A 19,445-nucleotide genomic window follows, 5' to 3' on the forward strand; every position below is an offset into this window, starting at 1 on the left:
CTTAATGGTACATATTTGCTACTAAACAAAGCACTAGTGATGGCAAGATCATGGGTTTGGCTGAAACAATTCTGAAAAATTTGTAATTAAAAGAGCATTTAAAAAATATGTAAAATATTACAATATGCTCAAAATTTATTGGAAAAAAATAAAAAGCTTAAAACAGTGTAATTGTCATTATGTGCACATTTTATAGAGTACTGTAACATACCTAAGAAGGAAACCAAATCTGTCTACTGACTCCTGGAAGAAGGTCAGTGCAGTAGAGGCTAGGGCTGTCGCAATAACCGCAATATTGTAATACCGCGATATTCACCTGCCAACCGCAGGGAATTCCAAGCAACCGTCACACCGCGATGTTCGTGTTTTCTTTTTTTCCACAAGGTTCTTCTTGTTTTACACGTAAGCCACTTCGCTGCGTGTGCGGTGGATGTTAATTACTATTTAAAAACTTTCGTATCCGTTGCTTCTGAGTGGCCTTTTTATGGAAACAATTGCGGCTACTCTGGTCGCAAAACCAAATGTGACTTCGCCAGTTTGGGAGCATTTCGGCTTTCAACCGAATGAAAAGAGAGAGCCGGACAATTTAGACGAGGCAATATGCAAAATCTGTGCGCGAAAGGTTGTTGTGAAACGGGGAAACTAAGAGAGCTAGCGCACATGCCGAGCTCGAGCTACCTGCACGAGCCCTAACGCAGATCCCATCGCCTGGTGGCGCGACAACCAGGTTAGATTTCCTCTGCTTTCTAAAGTGTCCCGCAAGTACATGTGTATTTGTGCAACGCCCACACCACCAGAGAGAGTTTTTAGTGCTGCCGGAAACATTGTTACCCCACTTAGATCCTCTCTGAAACCACATAAGGTGAACATGTTGGTTTCCTAGCACGTAACAAGGACATGATAACGCCGGACTAAACCTAGACTTTATTACTAAAGGAAGGGTTTCGTTTTCCTTCTTTTTTTTAAACGAATTCTGATCTCATGTGCTCAAGTTTTTTTTTTGCCTTCTTTGCACAGCGCAGATCAATCGTAGGCTATAAGCTGGACTTTGTTTCCATGAAAGAGTAAAGGAGCGTTCTTATTGCGCGTCATTAGCCTTACGTGCTCTGCATTTAACAATAAGGACTGTTTAATTTGTCCTACAACTGTGTCGGCTTTGTTATAAAAATATAATATTCTTAATAACAACTGCAATAAAAACGTGTTTATAATAGCACTTAAATCAGGATATGTTTGTGAAAACAACAAAAATGGCGATAATACCGCATATCGCGGTGTGGAGCACCATTAATTTACCGCAGTGGAAATTCTTACACCGCGACAGCCCTAGTAGAGGCCAGGTTGTTTGTGGCAGCTCCCAGGTACATTATCTATGTCATATAAAAAAATGTCCAGGTTTAACACTATGATATAGCATTTTAATCGCATTTCAATATTTTACATGAGAAATATTAATTTAAGTTTGAATGATGAATGAATCAATGAACATAATCATAAACCTCAACATCTTGTTTATTTTGTTTATTTTTCCACCAGTCTACTACACAGACCAATAGATGAGTGCAGAAAACAGAGCAAACAGTTTTCAGAACACTGGAAATTCTGACCAAAAATGAGTTTTGCTCAGGATATTGGAAGAATAAGAAGAACTGAAGTAAATCAGATGTTTTTTAATATCATTTTAGATGGTAGACTTTCTTTAATTTCCCAGGCCTCTGCCACAGGCATCTCCATAGTGCCTAGAAGTGATCTGCATGCTCAAAGCAAATGACTGGATCTTCCATTCATCATTTATAATATGAGCTTTCACACCAAGATAATTATTGTTGCTAACAGAGGTCCAGTGATCCCCAGTCAGAGACACATTTGTGGCGCTCTTCACAATAACCTGTTTTACTTCCCTTTTCTCATCATACAGCTGCTGGATTTTCTTCGACATTGTATTTCTGGACGGCAGTTCGTAACTTGCATCAGCGGACGCAATTTGCAGCACTTCTTGTAAAGCCTGGATTATACTTTCGCGAGCGACCGTAGCGCGCGACTCCGCCCACCTCGCGTTTAAACTTGCCGCGTCCTAATATACATTGATCTATATTAATGGATTGGACGTCGCCTGTTGCCGCTATAGCTAGCGATGCGCCGCCCTCGGAGCCATTACTATGCATTGAGAGTCATGTCAACAAAGCAGTGTAGTTCCTATGTGGGATGTGCATCCATCTGTCACAAAAACAGTCCTAGCGCCCTTATTTCTTATCCGATTTTTATAATATATGGCTTAAATTAAAGGTGAGACTATTGCCGATGTTGTAAAACTTTGTATTCTCCCAAGAGATGAATTTATAAGCTGTCTGGGAATTTTTCAATTTAGGTAAAAAAATTTTAAAGCCCTGCATAAAGCCCTTTTCTTTCACCTGGATAAAACTAAATAACACATGTATGTCATGTTTTTGATATTCAATCATAATTATGGGAAAACGTTTTAAATAAATAACTTTGATACATTTTAATTATGATAACAATCACAATTCTGATATTGAAAGTCAAATGTATGAGTTTATCTCTTTATTTGTCAACTCTCCCCATTATAGCTGTAGTTTTCATAAATTCTTTAAGTGCAATACCTCTTATATATGTTCAAGTATAATATGAGATGGCTTCAGTCTGGAGGAGCATCTTTGAGCACTACATGGCTAAATGTGGGTGAAATTAATAATTGTGAAATTATGATAGAGAAAATAATGAGTTTGAATCTGAAATTTATGACAAAATTTGTCAGATTTTTTTTTTACCTTCAAGTAGCTGTGATGTTCGGGCTACGCCAAGGACGAGACACAGAATCCTCAATTTTGTAGACAGACGTCACTTTTTAATGCACACAGGTATTGCGCAATAGCGCACGAGAAACACACACGAGTCACACAACGTGCAGACTTAGACAACGACGAGCACAGGACACTGCGCGAGCGCACATTAAATAGGCAAGACACATTAGCCCCACGTGATCACGAGACGATTCACAGGTGAAACTTATAAATCACACGACAAAACCCCAACCACGTATATCCACTGACGCAGACAAAGCACGTGGACGTTTACACACGCCCAAAAGGGAGGGGCCGGGGTCCTCAACGTGACAGACGCCCCCTCCAAGGGCACTACCCGTCCCGGGGTGCCAACAGGACCGAGTGCCCCGAACCCATGACGATGGGCGGATCCGACGCGCTCAGTCCTGCGTCTGGGAGGTGACCGCCCTTGGTGAAGCGTCCGCCACGGACTGCCTAGAACACCCTCCCTGGGAAGACGGGGGAAAAGACGGGAGACACATTAAACGGAACAGAAACAAACACACAGACTGGCATACTCACACACAGAGGCACAAACGGGAACAGGGGGTTTGGCAGACACACGGGAAGACTGACGAACACTGGCACAGACAAACACATAACAGGCGCCAGGCTGCGCGCCAGGAGTAGAGCATAGAGGGTAGAGAGATCGGGAGCCGCAGTGGTCGGTCCTCCGCCAGGCGTCGCTGCGAAACCTCTGTTGGGAGCAGCTTGGCTGGCGGACGCGCCTGGTGCAGCGCGGCTGGCTTGCGCGCCTGATGCAGCGCGGCTGGCTTGCGCGCCTGGCACACCGCGGCTGAGGAGCTCCTGCTGTATAAAGAAGTCTACCCCAAAATGTTTATCAAACTACAAAAAACAGGAGGTAATTATATCGTATCCGTGTGTGTATGTATGCATATGTATTTTATTGTGTGTGTGTGTGTGTGTGTGTGTGTGTGTGTGTGTGCAACAATTTATATCTCTGACATAGCTGGGCAGGTGGCAAAACATGCAAACAATCGAACCAGACAAAGGTGTTTTCAACCCTTTGATGGTAAACTCTGTGATGCAACAGAAGAAAACTTGGCAAAAGCTAGTTCAAAAGAGCTTGAGATTCATTTGCCTTGGCTGAAGCATTTAAAACAAGGGAGACCCTTGCAAAGCACTCCTACTGATGACAATGAAGATGTGCTGCAGAGACCTCACCCTGTAACTGGAACAGCTGACCGTTACTCTCTGTATGACCGTTTTCATCAGACAAACCAGAAGAGAAGCCATGAAAAGCTAAGGAGTCTGGACCTTCTTCCGGAGATCATGGGGCTTATAAATTCCTCTGTGGCAGAGCAACTTAACAGAGAGCTTGGAAATTCTCGTTACTTCTTGTGCCAACTCAAGGATTTTCACTTCATGTTCCTTCTCAGATTGGTATTTCATTTGCATAATCAGAGAGTAAACACATCATTCATGAACAAAATGTTGAGACAGACTCATGGATCTGCAGAAGTTGGAAGTGATGGGAGACTCAATCTTTTTGGTTTTTGGTGCAGGCAAGTTTGATACTACATACTGGTAAAAATGGAGACTACTTTGCAGAATTGCCAATAGTCACAACAATGTACAAGCATTTCCACAGACAAGTAAACTCTTTTGAAGAAAAAACATTTGAAGAAAACTGTTAACAACGGCATCAGATGAATCAAAGTTTCTTGAAAATAAACAGGGTAAGCAGATTTTGGCTGGTTTTAAATTGAAATTGTGGTTTTATCTAATTATCAAGACCCCTTAGATTAGAGACCCCTGGTAAATACTAGCAAACTGTGCTGTAAAAATATTGTTTTGCTTATTCTTTTAATTTTTCTTTCAAGATACTAACACAATTCTAACCAAAGTACAGTGATTGAAATGGACTAACTAAATATCATGTCTATTGTGCCCCCACCTCCCACAGGAGAAACTTTCAGAAATATACTCGGACGTGAAGTGTACAACACGGTCCCTATTGCAGTTTGAACTGTGTTATGCCAGTGTCAAAGACCTCCATTCAATATGTCCCCCTGAATACCTTAATGAAGAAACAGAGGATTACACCTTGGCTAACAGATGATGTAAGTTTGCTATTTTTAATTAAGATATATGTTCTCATTAATGTTCAGTGTATAAAATGTACTTATCCTCTTCAATATAGGCTGTAAATGCCAGAGTTGCACAGATTGCATCAACAAACAAAAATGTGAGTATTCTGATACAAATATCTTTACTGTGACGTTCGTGGGTCGACGAAGGACGAGACACAGAATCCTCCTTATGACGGACGTCACTTTAGTTTTATTTTACATATAGCACGCAAAGCGCACAAAGAACATGCAACACTCACAGATACGTGTAAACTTTAGACAACGACGAGCACAGGACACTGCGTGAGCGCACATTAAATAGACAAACCACATTAGCCCCACGTGATTACGAGACGAGCCACAGGTGAGACGGATTATCACACGACGTAACCACAACCACGAAGATCCACAGACGCAGACGATACATGTGGACAACGTAAACACACGCCTAAAAGGGAGGGGCCGGGGTCCTCAACGTGACCTGACTAAATGAATTTAGTTTTTTAGATTGAGTCAATGAAAAAAAGTTTGTGTGATTGATTAATTCAATTTTATTACATTGAGCCAATGGTTTATTTTTTTCAGTGTACCAGCATAAAATGGATCAATTATTGACTGGACCTGCTGTACTCTACACAAATAGAATCTTCAACCAGACAGTACTGTGATGTTTCCTCACATTGTGGGTCATTTATCCCCTGAGTCAGGAAACCACTTCATTCTTTGGGTTAGTGCAAGACATTCTACTCTACGTGGAGTTGTACAATCTGCTGTAAATGGCTTAATATGCAACCAATGGGATATTTATTTTAACAGGTGTTTTGTGGACACTTAAAGAAGATTCGCATATATGATTCACTGAACAAGTACAAGGAGGTTGTGACAAAGGATATGGATTTACTGATTTACTAAATTTACTGATTTACAAGTTCTTTATGAATGATATTAATTTTTAATTTAAACATAATGCTTTTTTCTCTCACTCTTACTCTCACAGGATGTTTGTTGAAAGAGTGCTGTCTCTTTTTTACTACCCCCCCCCTCCCCTCTAGACATGTTTTTCAGGATGTTTGGCAGTTGAAAGAGTGGACAGTGGAATACCCAACACAGTGGCACCAGCAAGATTCTGACAACTGTGGGGTATTTGTATGCACTGTAAGTCAAGCTTGATTGGTTAGAATTAACCAGTTGTACTGGAGCGGTGTTCATGAAGCAAAGACATGTACTGTAAAAAATACTTTTGGCTGGTAAAGTGCAGTCATTCTATCCAAAATTTTGTGAATAAAACCACTAAACACACTTCGATCTACATGTGTTTTCTAAAGCCTAATTTTTCATTGATAATGGCATAACTGCATTGTGTGATTGTACCACTCTAGCTATTCCCTCTAGCCAGTGTTCACTTGCACTTTATTTCATTTTGTGTATAAATAAATATATTTCACGATGCAGGAACTCTGACATGTCAAGGGCTTGCATTATTCAGCTTACTAAGACATTCTGCTTTGTAAAATATCCTTTACAAAGCAAAAATTCAATTTACCAGTTGAGCCAAAAAAAGCTAAAGAATATTCCAATTGGGCAAACTTCAAATTTTGGGAGCTAGTCAGTTCCTCTGCACTTTTGATACTGGGTAGGCTTATTAAAAAAAATAATTTTTCACTCCTCTTTTATGTCTGTTTGTTTACTAAACACATAATTGTATCAGGGACCGTAGGCATTGTAGCTATTGTTTTGTGTTTTATGGCAAACAGATGGCAGAGATGGAACTACAAGGGAAACAAATGACATCAGAATCACTAAAACATTCACAGCTACAGTATCTCCAGAGGTACCATGCTACAACATTGGTGAAAGATGTAGTTATAGAGGTTAGTGAAAAGAATCCTGGTTGCTGTACCTGAACTTTTTTTATTACCTTTGGTAAAATTGAGATTTTTTTTATATATAATAATTTTTAACCTTACATTCTTAAAGGACTCTGCAAAGACTAAGAAGACAAATACAAATGCTACAGATTGCATGGTGTCACGTTACGGTCCCCGAACCCTTCCTTTGGGGCGTGTTTTAACGTTGTCTGCGTCTATTCGTCTGCGTCAGTGTAGCTCCGTGGGTGCGGGTGCGTCTTGTCATTATCCGTCTCACCTGTGGCTCGTCTCGTCATCACGTGGGGTTGATGTGGTCTGTCTATTTAATGTGCGTTCGCGCAGTGTCTTGTGCTCGTCGTTGTCTAAGTCTACACGTTTCAGTGTGAGTGTTCTATGTTTTACGTGCGCTGTCTTGCACAATAGTTGTAGAAAATAAACGTGATGTCTGCTAAAGCAAGGATCTGTGTCTCGTCCTTCGCCTCGCACCCATCGTCACACATGGCCAGTAAACTGAACGTGTGTACATTCCAAAAAGTGGGCCAAAAATGGTATGTACTTCATGCAATGTGTTTATGGAATGTAAATAAAAATACAGAGTGATCTCATTTCAATTCATGTCTTAGGTCTCTCTATCCTGAAGTTGACATAATCCAGTGGGTTCAGTGTGACTTGTGCAAAGGCTGGTTGCACACTGATTGTGCTGGAGTGTCAGAGGCAGATGTCAAACGTGGATCATTTAAGTGTGGCTGTGAAACCACACAACCATATACCTATGACAGGTATGCAACTGCATTTGTGTGTGTGTGTGTGTGTGTGTGTGTGTGTGTGTGTGTGTGTTTCTTGGATCAATAAATTGTATCTGTATCACAGCACCCTAAACACTCTACTCAAGGATGGTTTGGAGGCTTTGTTAACTGATGATGAAATTAAGGTAAGTATTTCAACTCTTACTGTGTGAGATGGTGTAGTGAAAAGTTGAACAAATGTTGAAGTTTGTAATTTATTAATTAATATATAATATATTTCCCCCTAGAGCTTGCAATTAATATATAATATATTTCCCCCTAGAGCTTGCTTTTACTTAGATTGTTCACACAACCATTGAATGTTGAATTGATTCATTGATTAACTGATAAAATTTTGGATAGTGATTTTAAATGATTTTTGTTTTATAGATTATTAATAAATAATGTGTGTGTAACAAAATCTGTCTCAAGCCATACATGGGGCTCTTCACAAAGGACAAAAACGATCACACATACACAAACACACATGGTACCTTTGGAAGCACCCACAAACTTCACCAAAATTTAAACAATGCCTCAAACCAAGGATGACCCCTTTCAGTGATGAAGTTGTAAGTCAGGACATCTTTTAACCTTTTTTATTTGAAGTTTAATATAACATTACTGTATCTTCTGTTTGCTATATTCAATTACATTTGTCTTTATTGTTCCATGTCTCATCCATAAGACACAACAGCTACTTGACAAAATTTTCAAGGCACTAAACATGCAAAATGACTTCCCAAACCTTGACCTCCTTTTTGACGTGTTGCTCCCAGAGGTATTTGTTTTTATACTGACAATTTCACTTGAGAACAGGTGAGCTGTACATGGGTTCATTTAATGTTTTAAACCAGTAAAGTAGCATTGACAACCAGTGCCAAGGGTTTTTTTTTGTAAAAAAAAAAAAAATTATTGAGAAACAGGAACGACTCTGTCGCTATGCAGCGGAAACTTTACTTGCCTCTGGCTATGCCAATAAAATCAATGTACAGTACGTTTTAATATCTTGTACTTTTCACTCATTACTATTACATGTCTGGCTATAAACTTTGCCATGAGGCAGAAAGTAACAGCACAATGTCCTTTTCCAATGATTCATCTTATTTTAGGTTCATCATGTAACAATACAAATTTACTTGACTTTAATTAATGTTTGTAATACTCTTGTGATGTATAGAAATCTTCCAATATTTTTACTTAAGGTTAATATTTTTTTAAGTTTTCATAAAGGCTTTTCTTTTTAATAAAATTCACTTTGTTAACCTACAAGTTTAAATATATATTTTTAATTAATTCCTTACATGTTGGATTAAAAGTATTAGTTTTGTAACAACTGACTGCAAGGACCAAACATTCACATAAGATCTGGTATTTGTTTTCTGTAGGCTTTATGACTTAAGTCCGGACCTGCACACCGAGGGCCAGAACTCTATTGGACCATGATACTTGACATTTGTGTTTTGTTTTTCTTAATCACTTTTAATTTATAGATATTTGATATCATGAATGTTCCCCAGAAAAAGAATATCATTGCAAATTAAAGTGGTTCATAATAAATTGTAAACTGAATGGGGTCAACGTGTGTGTTTCTATGTTGCTGGCCTGCTAGCTTCTCACAATCTTGACTACAATTGCTTAATTACGAAATTGCCTACAATTGTTTTTTTTAAGTTCTTAACACAAATAACTTGACTGATAAATTGTCAAAATTTGCACAATCATTTGCACCATCAACATTGTATTATTTTACTTAGAAAATTTATTTAGATGTATATGATCACAGTTACTGATTTTCTGGTAGCCTATTCCACTAAAAGCAAACATTCCACTCAGCAGTAGCATATTCCATCCAGCAGTGCTATATTGGACGCAGCAGTGGCATATTCCAACCGGGCCATGGTACTGCACTCAGCAGGGGAATAGCAGTGGCATATTACACTCGGTAGTGGCATATTACACTCGGTAGTGGCATATTCCGCTCGGTAGTAGCATATTACGCTCGGTAGTGGCATATTACACTCGGTAGTGGCATATTAGCAGCAGCATATTCCTATTAACAGCGGCATATTCCTATTAACAGTGGCATATTATGCTCAGTAGTGGCATATTACGTTCGGTAATGGCATATTACGCTCGGTAGTGGCATATTCCGGTCGATAGTGGCATATTACGCTCAGCAGTGGCATATTAGCAGTGGAATATTCCTATTAACAGTGGCATATTACGCTCGGTAGTGGCATGTTACGCGCGGTAGCGGCATGTTACGCGCGGTAGCGGCATGTTACGCGCGGTAGCGGCATGTTACGCGCGGTAGCGGCATGTTACTGTTACGCCTCGCCGCCGATCTCGGCGGTGACGCGTTGGTTTAAACGTGGTGAGGACTCAAACGCGACCCGATAAAACAAACGGCAAAAAACAGCCAAATGAAACCTCCGCGAATGCAGGAAAAAATTAAAACAAAAACCCCAGAGGGAAACAACAGAAAGACAACACGGAGAAGCTCGACGTGTGTAAAGACCAGGTAAGTAAAACAAACAAAAAACACGCGGAAAGAAATACAACGCGTCCACAAAAGAAAAATGGGAAAAAACGAAAAGTACACGGAGGCAAACTCGACGTGTCAGAGGGGAAGGGAAAAAATAAGAAACAAAAGAGGAAGCTATGGTAACAAGACCTATAGCTTCTACCTGGTTACCTGCCAGTCTGTAAACCAGAACACTGGAGAACAAACCAACGAAGAACAGAGAGGGAGAAGACGGAAGGAAACAAAAAAACAACCTGAGAACACTCAGAGTAGAAACAGGAGAACTAGAGAAACGAGAGGTAGTCCGGAGACGAGAGAAAACTGGCTTGGGCTGTGTGTGCATAGAACAACAAACAACTTCAGCAATGAGTTGCTGAAGTCGCTTGTCTTAAATAGGCTGTAGAACAGGTGCAACCTATCGGGCTTGATTGCCCCTGGTTACAGCTCGCGGGCTCCGCCTAGTGGCAGCAGGAGTCACGTGCCTGGGTCGAACCCTGACAGAACCCCCCCCTCTGGGCCCGAGTCCCCGCGGGCCCAGGGCCACAGCCCTGTCGCGATAAAAGGAGGTGATCAGGGAACGATCCAGGATGCGCGCCCTGGGGACCCAAGACCGCTCTTCAGGCCCATAACCCTCCCAATCCACCAGAAACTGGTACCGCCCCCTAACCCGACGGACGTCCAAAAGACGTCGCACAGTGTAAACCGAACCCCCACCAACCATACGCGGCGCAGGAGGAGCCGGGGCGGGAGAAGAACCACACAAGTACGGTCGGAGGTGGGACACGTGGAACACCGGGTGGACACGCATGGACGGAGGGAGAACCAGACGGTAGGTAACCGGGTTGATGCGACGGTCTATCTTAAATGGACCCAGGAAGCGAGGAGCCAGTTTCTTAGTACCACCCCGAACCGGTAAGTTTCCAGCCGCCAACCACACACGCTGCCCAGGACGGAAGGACAGCGCAGGGAGACGGTGCTTGTTGGCGCTGCGGCAATAGGCGGAGGATGCCTTCAACAAGGCCGAACGGGCCCGTGACCATGCCTTGCGGCAGCGCCGAAACTGAGCCACAGCGGAAGGCACAGCCACGGCTTGTTCGTGGGCTGCAAACAGCGGAGGGGCGTATCCGAACAAGCACTCGAAGGGTGACATGCCCAGGGCCGAATGCCACAGCGTGTTGTGGGCGTACTCAGCCCACAACAAGTGGTCAGCCCAGGACGCAGGGTTAGTGGAAGCCAGGCACCTGAGGGTCTGCTCCAGGTCCTGGTTCACACGCTCGGTCTGGCCATTGGACTGGGGATGGAAACCCGAAGACAGGCTAGCGGAGGCGCCGAGAAGGGACAGGAACGCCTTCCAAAAGCTGCTGGCGAACTGGGGACCTCTATCGGACACCACGTCCTGAGGGAACCCGTAATTGCGGACAACATGGATGAGCAAGAGAGACGCGGTCTCCCGGGCGGAGGGCAGTTTGGGCAGGCCGATAAACTTACTAAACTTGGAAAACCTGTCCACGACCACGAGAATGGTGGTAAGTCCTTTAGAGGACGGAAGCCCGGTGACGAAGTCAAGGGAGATATGAGACCACGGTCTGGAGGGTGTGGGTAACGGGTGCAACAACCCCCTAGGCTTGTTGCGTGGCGCCTTACTTCGGTTACACACCTCGCAGGAGGCTACAAAGTCGCGGATCTCCTGATCCATAGCTGGCCACCAAAACCTTCTTCTTATGAGCTCGGCGGTCCGCCTAGCGCCAGGGTGCGCTGCGTAACGTTCAGTGTGTCCCCACAAGAGGACCTTGCGCCGGACGGTCGAGGGGACGTAAAGACAGCCAGGAGGAACACTACTAGGCCCGGGTTCATTGGCGAGTTCGTCCTGCACGGTTTTTTCTATACCCCACCTGATGGGTGCCACTACAACCCCCGGGGGAAGCACGGTTTCCGGGGAACTGTCAACATGAGGAGGTTCCCACTGCCGAGACAAAGCGTCGGGCTTAGTGTTTTTAGAACCCGGACGATATGACAACGTGAAATTGAAACGGCTAAAAAACAGGGCCCACCTTGCCTGTCTAGCGTTGAGACGCTTGGCCTGCTGGAGGTACGTCAGGTTTTTATGGTCAGACCAGACCAGAAAAGGGTGACGAGCTCCCTCCAGCCAGTGCCGCCACTCCTCTAAGGCCATTTTAACGGCCAGGAGTTCTTTGTCCCCTACGTCATACCGCCTTTCCGTGGGGGTGAACCGGTGTGAAAAGTAGGCGCAGGGGTACAGCTTAGGCGGTTCCCCGACTCTCTGAGAGAGAACCGCCCCAACGCCCAAATCAGAGGCATCGGTTTCAACAATGAAAGGGAGCTCAGGGTCAGGAACCCGCAACACCGGAGCACTGGTAAAAAGACCCTTAAGCGTCTCGAACGCCTTCTGGGCTTCAGGGGTCCACGTGAATTTCCCCAACTTCTTACTAGTAAGGGCAGAAAGCGGAGCAGCAAGGGAACCAAAATTTCTGATAAATCGTCTATAGAAGTTGGCAAAACCCAGAAAGCGTTGAACCAAACGAACGGACGTGGGCACGGGCCACTGAGTAACGGCTTTGATTTTTGCGGGGTCCATAGCCAGGTGACCCTTAGCGACTATGAACCCCAAGAAGGCCACCTCGGAGACGTGGAACAATGATTTTTCCAGTTTAACGTAGAGGTGATTCTCTAATAACAACTGGAGAATGCGGCGAACATGTTGCTGATGCTCTGTGATGGTACGGCTATATATCAGGATGTCGTCGAGATAAACATAGGCGTACTCGTCCAGAGCCTCCCTAAGAACACCATTAACGAACCTCTGAAAAGCCGCGGGTGCGTTCATGAGTCCAAACGGCATGACTAAATATTCGTAATGACCAGAGGGTGTATTGAAGGCGGTTTTCCACTCGTCGCCTTCTCTGACTCGCAACAGATTATACGCGCTCCTGAGATCTAACTTAGTATAAACCGTTGCCCGTTGAAGGGCCTCGAAGGCGGAAGACATAAGAGGCAAAGGGTGACGGTCTTTGATGGTGATCTTGTTAAGTCCCCTGTAGTCGATACAAGGACGGAGACCCCCATCTTTTTTTCCTACAAAGAAGAAACCAGCACCAGCGGGAGAGGTAGAGGGACGGATAGTACCCGCAGCGAGCGCTTCCTGAATGTAGGTTTCCATAGCCTTGCGTTCAGGTAGTGCCAAAGAAAATAAACGCCCCCTAGGAGGAGTAGTGCCAGGTAAGAGATTGATAGCTATGTCGCAGGGCCTATGCGGGGGTAGGGAACCTGCCTTGCGCTTGCTAAATACTTCTTTTAAGTCGTGGTAAACAGCAGGGACTTTTTCTAAACCTGCTATTTCCTCTGGTCTCTCCCCGGGTTTACTGCAGCGTGGCACCAAGCACGACTATTCGCATACTTTACTCCATCGGTTGATAGAAAGGTTGAGCCAGTCAATATCAGGGTTGTGGCGTTGAAGCCAGGGAAACCCCAAAATCAGCTGCAGTTTAGGAGCAGCGATGACATAAGGGGTGAGTGTTTCGTGATGGTTCCCTATAGTAACCGTTAGAGGAACAGTCTGGTGGGTAACATCACCTGAAGTGAGCATCTTGCCGTCTACGGCGGACACTGAGAGAGGTTTCTCTAAGGGAACCAGAGGTATGGAGAGGGAAGCTACGAGGTTGGAGTCGATGAAATTACCGGTGGCCCCCGAGTCAACGAGAGCCACCACCCGGTGTTCGTCAGAACCCCTCCATGAGACTACTACGTGGGGCATAAGACCGCAGTTGGGTACGTAAGCGCCATGACCCGTCGATGCAACCCCATTCACCAACGGGTCTGCCCTTTTCCCTGTAGTTCGGGGCACTCGGCGATTCTATGGCCAGCCCGACCGCAATAGAGACACTTGCCCTCCCGTAAGCGGGTTTGTCTTTCCTGGGGAGAGAGGCGAGTGTGTCCTAACTGCATGGGCTGTTCTGATGCTTCACTGTCCCCTTGGGTAGTCTTATGTACGGGAGAAACCGGTTTAACACTGGACGGTGCGAACAAACGGCGGTGTTTACGATCCCGTAGCCGATTATCCAACCTAACTGTGAGTTCTATGGCGTCGTCTAACCCGCTGGGTGGCTCTCTGAGGGACAGTTCGTCCTTTATCTCTTCACTTAGACCTTCTATGTATATAGCCCCTAATGCTTCTGCACCCCAGTCGCTCTCTGCCGCCAGAGTGCGGAACTCTAATGAGTATTCTGCCACAGTCGATCTACCCTGTCGCAAACGTAACAGTTTAGACGCGACAATACCTCCAGAAGCCGGGTGGAAAAACGTCTGCCGCATAGCCCTAGAAAACCGTTCGAAAGAGGAACAGAGTTCGGGTTGATTCTCCCACACGGGTGTAGCCCACCGCAGTGCTTTCCCTGAAAGCAACGCCATCACATAAGCCACTTTAGCACGCTCGGTGGGAAAACGGGATGGTTGCTGCTCGAAAATCAGAGAGCACTGTAATAAAAACCCCCTACACTCATTGGGATCACCACTATAACGTGCCGGAGCGGGCAATGCAGGTTCCGTACGGGAATCGGCAAGCAACCCCACAGCTCCGGAGAAAACCGGAGGACTGGCAGCTGTCACGGGCGGATCTGGCTTTTGAACCGCGAGAGAGATAGCCTGGAGCTGGGTGAGTATTTCCCGAAGTGATTGCTCGTGCCTGCCGATAGCCTGCCCTTGCATAGCGAGGGCATTCCGCACCTCGTCGGCTGACGGGTCAGCTGAGTCCATAAATGGCTGAAGTTGTTCTGTTACGCCTCGCCGCCGATCTCGGCGGTGACGCGTTGGTTTAAACGTGGTGAGGACTCAAACGCGACCCGATAAAACAAACGGCAAAAAACAGCCAAATGAAACCTCCGCGAATGCGGGAAAAAATGAAAACAAAAACCCCAGAGGGAAACAACAGAAAGACAACACGGAGAAGCTCGACGTGTGTAAAGACCAGGTAAGTAAAACAAACAAAAAACACGCGGAAAGAAATACAACGCGTCCACAAAAGAAAAATGGGAAAAAACGAAAAGTACACGGAGGCAAACTCGACGTGTCAGAGGGGAAGGGAAAAAATAAGAAACAAAAGAGGAAGCTATGGTAACAAGACCTATAGCTTCTACCTGGTTACCTGCCAGTCTGTAAACCAGAACACTGGAGAACAAACCAACGAAGAACAGAGAGGGAGAAGACGGAAGGAAACAAAAAAACAACCTGAGAACACTCAGAGTAGAAACAGGAGAACTAGAGAAACGAGAGGTAGTCCGGAGACGAGAGAAAACTGGCTTGGGCTGTGTGTGCATAGAACAACAAACAACTTCAGCAATGAGTTGCTGAAGTCGCTTGTCTTAAATAGGCTGTAGAACAGGTGCAACCTATCGGGCTTGATTGCCCCTGGTTACAGCTCGCGGGCTCCGCCTAGTGGCAGCAGGAGTCACGTGCCTGGGTCGAACCCTGACAATTACGCTCGATAGTGGCATATTACGCTCGGTAGTGGCATATTACGCTCGGTAGTGGCATATTAGGCTCGGTAGTGGCATATCGGACTCAGCAGTGGCATATTAGCAGTGGCATATTCCTATTAACAGCGGCATATTACGCTCGGTAGTGATATAATATGCTCGTAATATGCTACTGTTAATAGGAATATGTAGCTGTTTATAAGAATATGCCGCTGTTAATAGGAATATGCCACTGCTAATATGCCGCTCCTGAGTCTGATATTTCACTACTGAGCGTAATATGCCACTACCGAGTGTAATATGCTACTGTTAATAGGAATATGCCGCTGTTAATAGGAATATGCCACTGTTAATAGGAATATGCCGTTGTTATTATACCGTTGCTGAGTCCGATATGCCACTACCGAGCGTAATATGCCACTACCGAGCGGAATATGCCACTACCGAGTGTAATATGCCACTACCGAGCAGAATATGCCACTACCGAGTGGAATATGCCACTACCGAGCGGAATATGCCACTACCGAGTGTCATATGCCACTACCGAGCGTAATATGCTACTGTTAATAGGAATATGCCGCTGTTAATAGGAATATGCCACTGCTAATATGCCGCCGCTGAGTCCGATATGCCACTACCGAGCGGAATATGCCACTACGGAGCAAAATATGCCACTACCGAGCGTAATATGCCACTATCGAGCAAAATATGCCACTACCGAGCGTAATATGCCACTACCGAGTGTAATATGCTACTACCGAGCGTAATATGCTACTGTTAATAGTGGCATATTACACTCGGTAGTAGCATATTCCACTCAGTAGTGGCATATTACACTCGGTAGTGGCATATTCCGCTTGGTAGTGGCATATTACGCTTGGTAGTGGCATATTACACTCGGTAGTGGCATATTACACTCGGTAGTGGCATATTCCTATTAACAGTAGCATATTCCGCTCGGTACTGGCATATTCCGCTCGGTAGTAGCATATTCAACTCAGTAGTGGCATATTACACTCGGTAGTGGCATATTCCGCTCGGTAGTGGCATATTACGCGCGGTAGTGGCATATTACGCGCGGTAGTGGCATATTCCTATTAACAGTAGCATATTACGCTTGGTAGTGGCATATTACACTCGGTAGTGGCATATTCCGCTCGGTAGTGGCATATTCCACTCAGTAGTGGAATATTACGCTTGGTAGTGGCATATTCCGCTTGGTAGTGGCATATTACACTCGGTAGTGGCATATTACACTCGGTAGTAGCATATTACGCTCGGTAGTGGCATATTACGCTCGGTAGTGGCATATTTTGCTCGATAGTGGCATATTACGCTCGGTAGTGGCATATTTTGCTCCATAGTGGCATATTCCGCTCGGTAGTGGCATATCGGACTCAGCGGCGGCATATTAGCAGTGGCATATTCCTATTAACAGCGGCATATTCCTATTAACAGTAGCATATTACGCTCGGTAGTGGCATATTACACTCGGTAGTGGCATATTCCGCTCGGTAGTGGCATATTCCACTCAGTAGTGGCATATTACACTCGGTAGTGGCATATTCTGCTCGGTAGTGGCATATTACGCTCGGTAGTGGCATATTCCGCTCCGTAGTGGCATATTACACTTGGTAGTGGCATATCGGACTCAGCAACGGTATATTAACAGCGGCATATTCCTATTAACAGTGGCATATTCCTATTAACAGCGGCATATTCCTATTAACAGTAGCATATTACACTCGGTAGTGGCATATTACGCTCAGTAGTGAAATATCAGACTCAGCAGCGGCATATTAGCAGTGGCATATTCCTTTTAACAGCGGCATATTCCTATTAACAGTAGCATATTACGCTCGGTAGTGGCATATTACACTCGGTAGTGGCATATTACACTCGGTAGTGGCATATCGGACTCAGCAGCGGCATATTAGCAGTGGCATATTCCACTCGGTAGTGGCATATTACACTCGGGTATATCGCACTTAGCTGTACGTTTTCTAACGTTACCTGCTACCTCAGGTAACATTAGCTTAGCCTTTTAGCCTAATGGGTTTTGCTTTCGGAAACTTTATAAAGTGGGAAAGTCCACTAAAAGTCGAGTATATTCCTCTTAGACAGTGGCATATTCCACAAAAAAGTGGCATATACCACAGGACACCGGAAAGTGCCAGTGGCACGTGAAACGTCATTTCCTTTTATGCCAGTGGCATAAAAACGTCACATGCCAGTCCACAAAATGCTGCTACCCCTTCTCAGAACTGCAGGGGCAGGGCTGGCTCTGGCTCGGCCGCACTGTCTTTCCTTGCACTGTCTTTCCCTGGCCGTCTCGGGGGCTGAATGGGGCCTGTGCGGAGGCGGGGACAGCGGGGTAGCGACATGCTGAGTGAGAGGCTCGGACATCGCTTTTGTCCGTCCAGAAGAAGGCGAAGGAGGGAGCGAGGCATCAGAGCACCGTCTACTGACTCTGGTAATAGTCCTCAGTAGTAGGTCGCTTGGCGCTGGGTGAAGACTCGTCTGGGTCGGAGCTGAGGCAGCGCTTACGTTTGTCTAAGCTGTGGCCAGAGCAACACTCCATACGAGGCTCCTCCTCCAAGTTGTGCCTCCTCCTCTTCTTATTCTTCTTTTTGTGTCGGAAGGAGCTGCTGTCCCCATTCCTGTCTGATGGGTCCCTCTCAGAACTCCTGCAGATTGAAAATGATTTTGCTTAAGGAAACTCTAGTACCCTTTCTGGCTTATGATTGCTAGATTTTCTACAACAGTAACAGTTCTGTTTGCTGACCCCTCCTGGTCACACACAGTATAGCAATGGCCGTTCTCATGCAACATAAATAGCTCCTTACCTCCGCTTGTCCTTGTTCTTCTTTCTGGATTTCTTGTGTTTTTTGACAGGCCGCTCTTCACATGGATCCTCCCTGTCCGACAGGCTACGCTTTTGTGCCTGGGGCCGCGGGGCAGGGCTGGCGGGGCGTGGTGCTTTAGCCCGCTTGTGTCCCGAGCTGTGGAAGAGGGGACCATCCATCCCACCTTTCCCGTCGGATGCCTTGGCACCAGGGTAAGACTTCCCTGTGCCATTATCCAAGGCTCCGCCTTCCTGGTCGGACTCGTCGGATGACTCTTGGCCATACGGAACCAGGAAAGTTGCTTTATTGTGAGCGGCGGCGCCACCGTTCACCTGCACAGGCCGTCTGAGGTCTGAGGTAGACTGTGGTGCGCTGGAGGAAGAGGACGAGGGCAGTGGGCGCAGGTGGGATGCGGCAGCCGAAGAACTGCAGGGGCTGGGCTGGCTCTTCGGGACACTGCTGCCAGGCTTTGAGCCACCTTGGTCCTCCTTCATGGGAGAGTTATTCTGCAAAGTGAACAGCGGTCAGTTATGGGAAATCTGAATATAAGGAACAGAAAGTAAGAGTTTAACAGTGTAAACAAACAAAACACAGTCCTCTCAATTATACTAGTGAACAATAACAACCAGTTCCCAGTCAGATTTCCTGGCATGGTGCAGTAGTGTGGTGATACCTTTGCCATGTGAGGAGGAAGCTGTGGACTGATGATGGAGGTGGAGGTGAACTGAGGCCCGTTCACCTTGGCCGTGCTGACCGGGCGAGGGGAGCAATGACCGGGACCACGGGTCACAGAGTTACAGTCAATAAAAGTGTATAAAATGCCTTTCTAAATATTCCACTATTCAAAAATCTGGAGCTGGTTTAAACATTAAGTTGAACTTACCGGATGTAGAACAGTAAATATGCTTGTTGATTCAGCACTGATTGTATGTCGCTTACAGTTACTGATGCGTCGTTCATCTTATACCACTGCCCATTACCAGACTGAAATAAA

The 19,445-nt window shown here is 45.3% G+C and overlaps 1 protein-coding gene and 1 long non-coding RNA gene across 2 annotated transcripts; one reads left to right on the forward strand and one right to left on the reverse strand.

Moving 5' to 3' along the window:
• Positions 1–4,452: 4,452 nt before the first annotated feature.
• On the forward strand, positions 4,453–7,879 carry LOC143525468 (uncharacterized). The gene is made up of 8 exons (XR_013133660.1): positions 4,453–4,543; positions 4,771–4,927; positions 5,008–5,052; positions 5,522–5,663; positions 5,753–5,812; positions 5,989–6,091; positions 6,691–7,583; positions 7,675–7,879. It is a non-coding gene; the product is annotated as an uncharacterized LOC143525468 (long non-coding RNA).
• Positions 7,880–16,587: 8,708 nt separating this feature from the next.
• On the reverse strand, positions 16,588–19,411 carry LOC143526165 (uncharacterized). Its single transcript, XM_077020815.1, has 4 exons — positions 19,335–19,411; positions 19,125–19,200; positions 18,452–18,957; positions 16,588–18,292 (listed from the first exon to the last, which is right to left on the reverse strand). The coding sequence occupies exons 1-4, from the start codon at positions 19,409–19,411 to the stop codon at positions 18,067–18,069; spliced, it is 885 nt and encodes a 294-aa protein (XP_076876930.1). The 3' UTR covers positions 16,588–18,066.
• Between the last annotated feature and the right edge of the window lie 34 nt (positions 19,412–19,445).

This window comes from Brachyhypopomus gauderio, chromosome 10 (genome assembly GCF_052324685.1).
Source record: "Brachyhypopomus gauderio isolate BG-103 chromosome 10, BGAUD_0.2, whole genome shotgun sequence".
Classification (NCBI taxonomy): domain Eukaryota; kingdom Metazoa; phylum Chordata; class Actinopteri; order Gymnotiformes; family Hypopomidae; genus Brachyhypopomus; species Brachyhypopomus gauderio.

Bases quoted from the DNA above. Each gene is read 5' to 3' on its own strand.
- LOC143526165 (XM_077020815.1), bottom strand. From the start codon at position 19,411: ATGAACGACGCATCAGTAACTGTAAGCGACATACAATCAGTGCTGAAT. The intron at 19,201-19,334 runs GTAAGTTCAACT...TCGCCCGGTCAG, and splicing joins TATTTACTGTTCTACATCCG to CACGGCCAAGGTGAACGGGC. The intron at 18,293-18,451 runs GTAAGGAGCTAT...TTCAATCTGCAG, and splicing joins AAGAACAAGGACAAGCGGAG to GAGTTCTGAGAGGGACCCAT.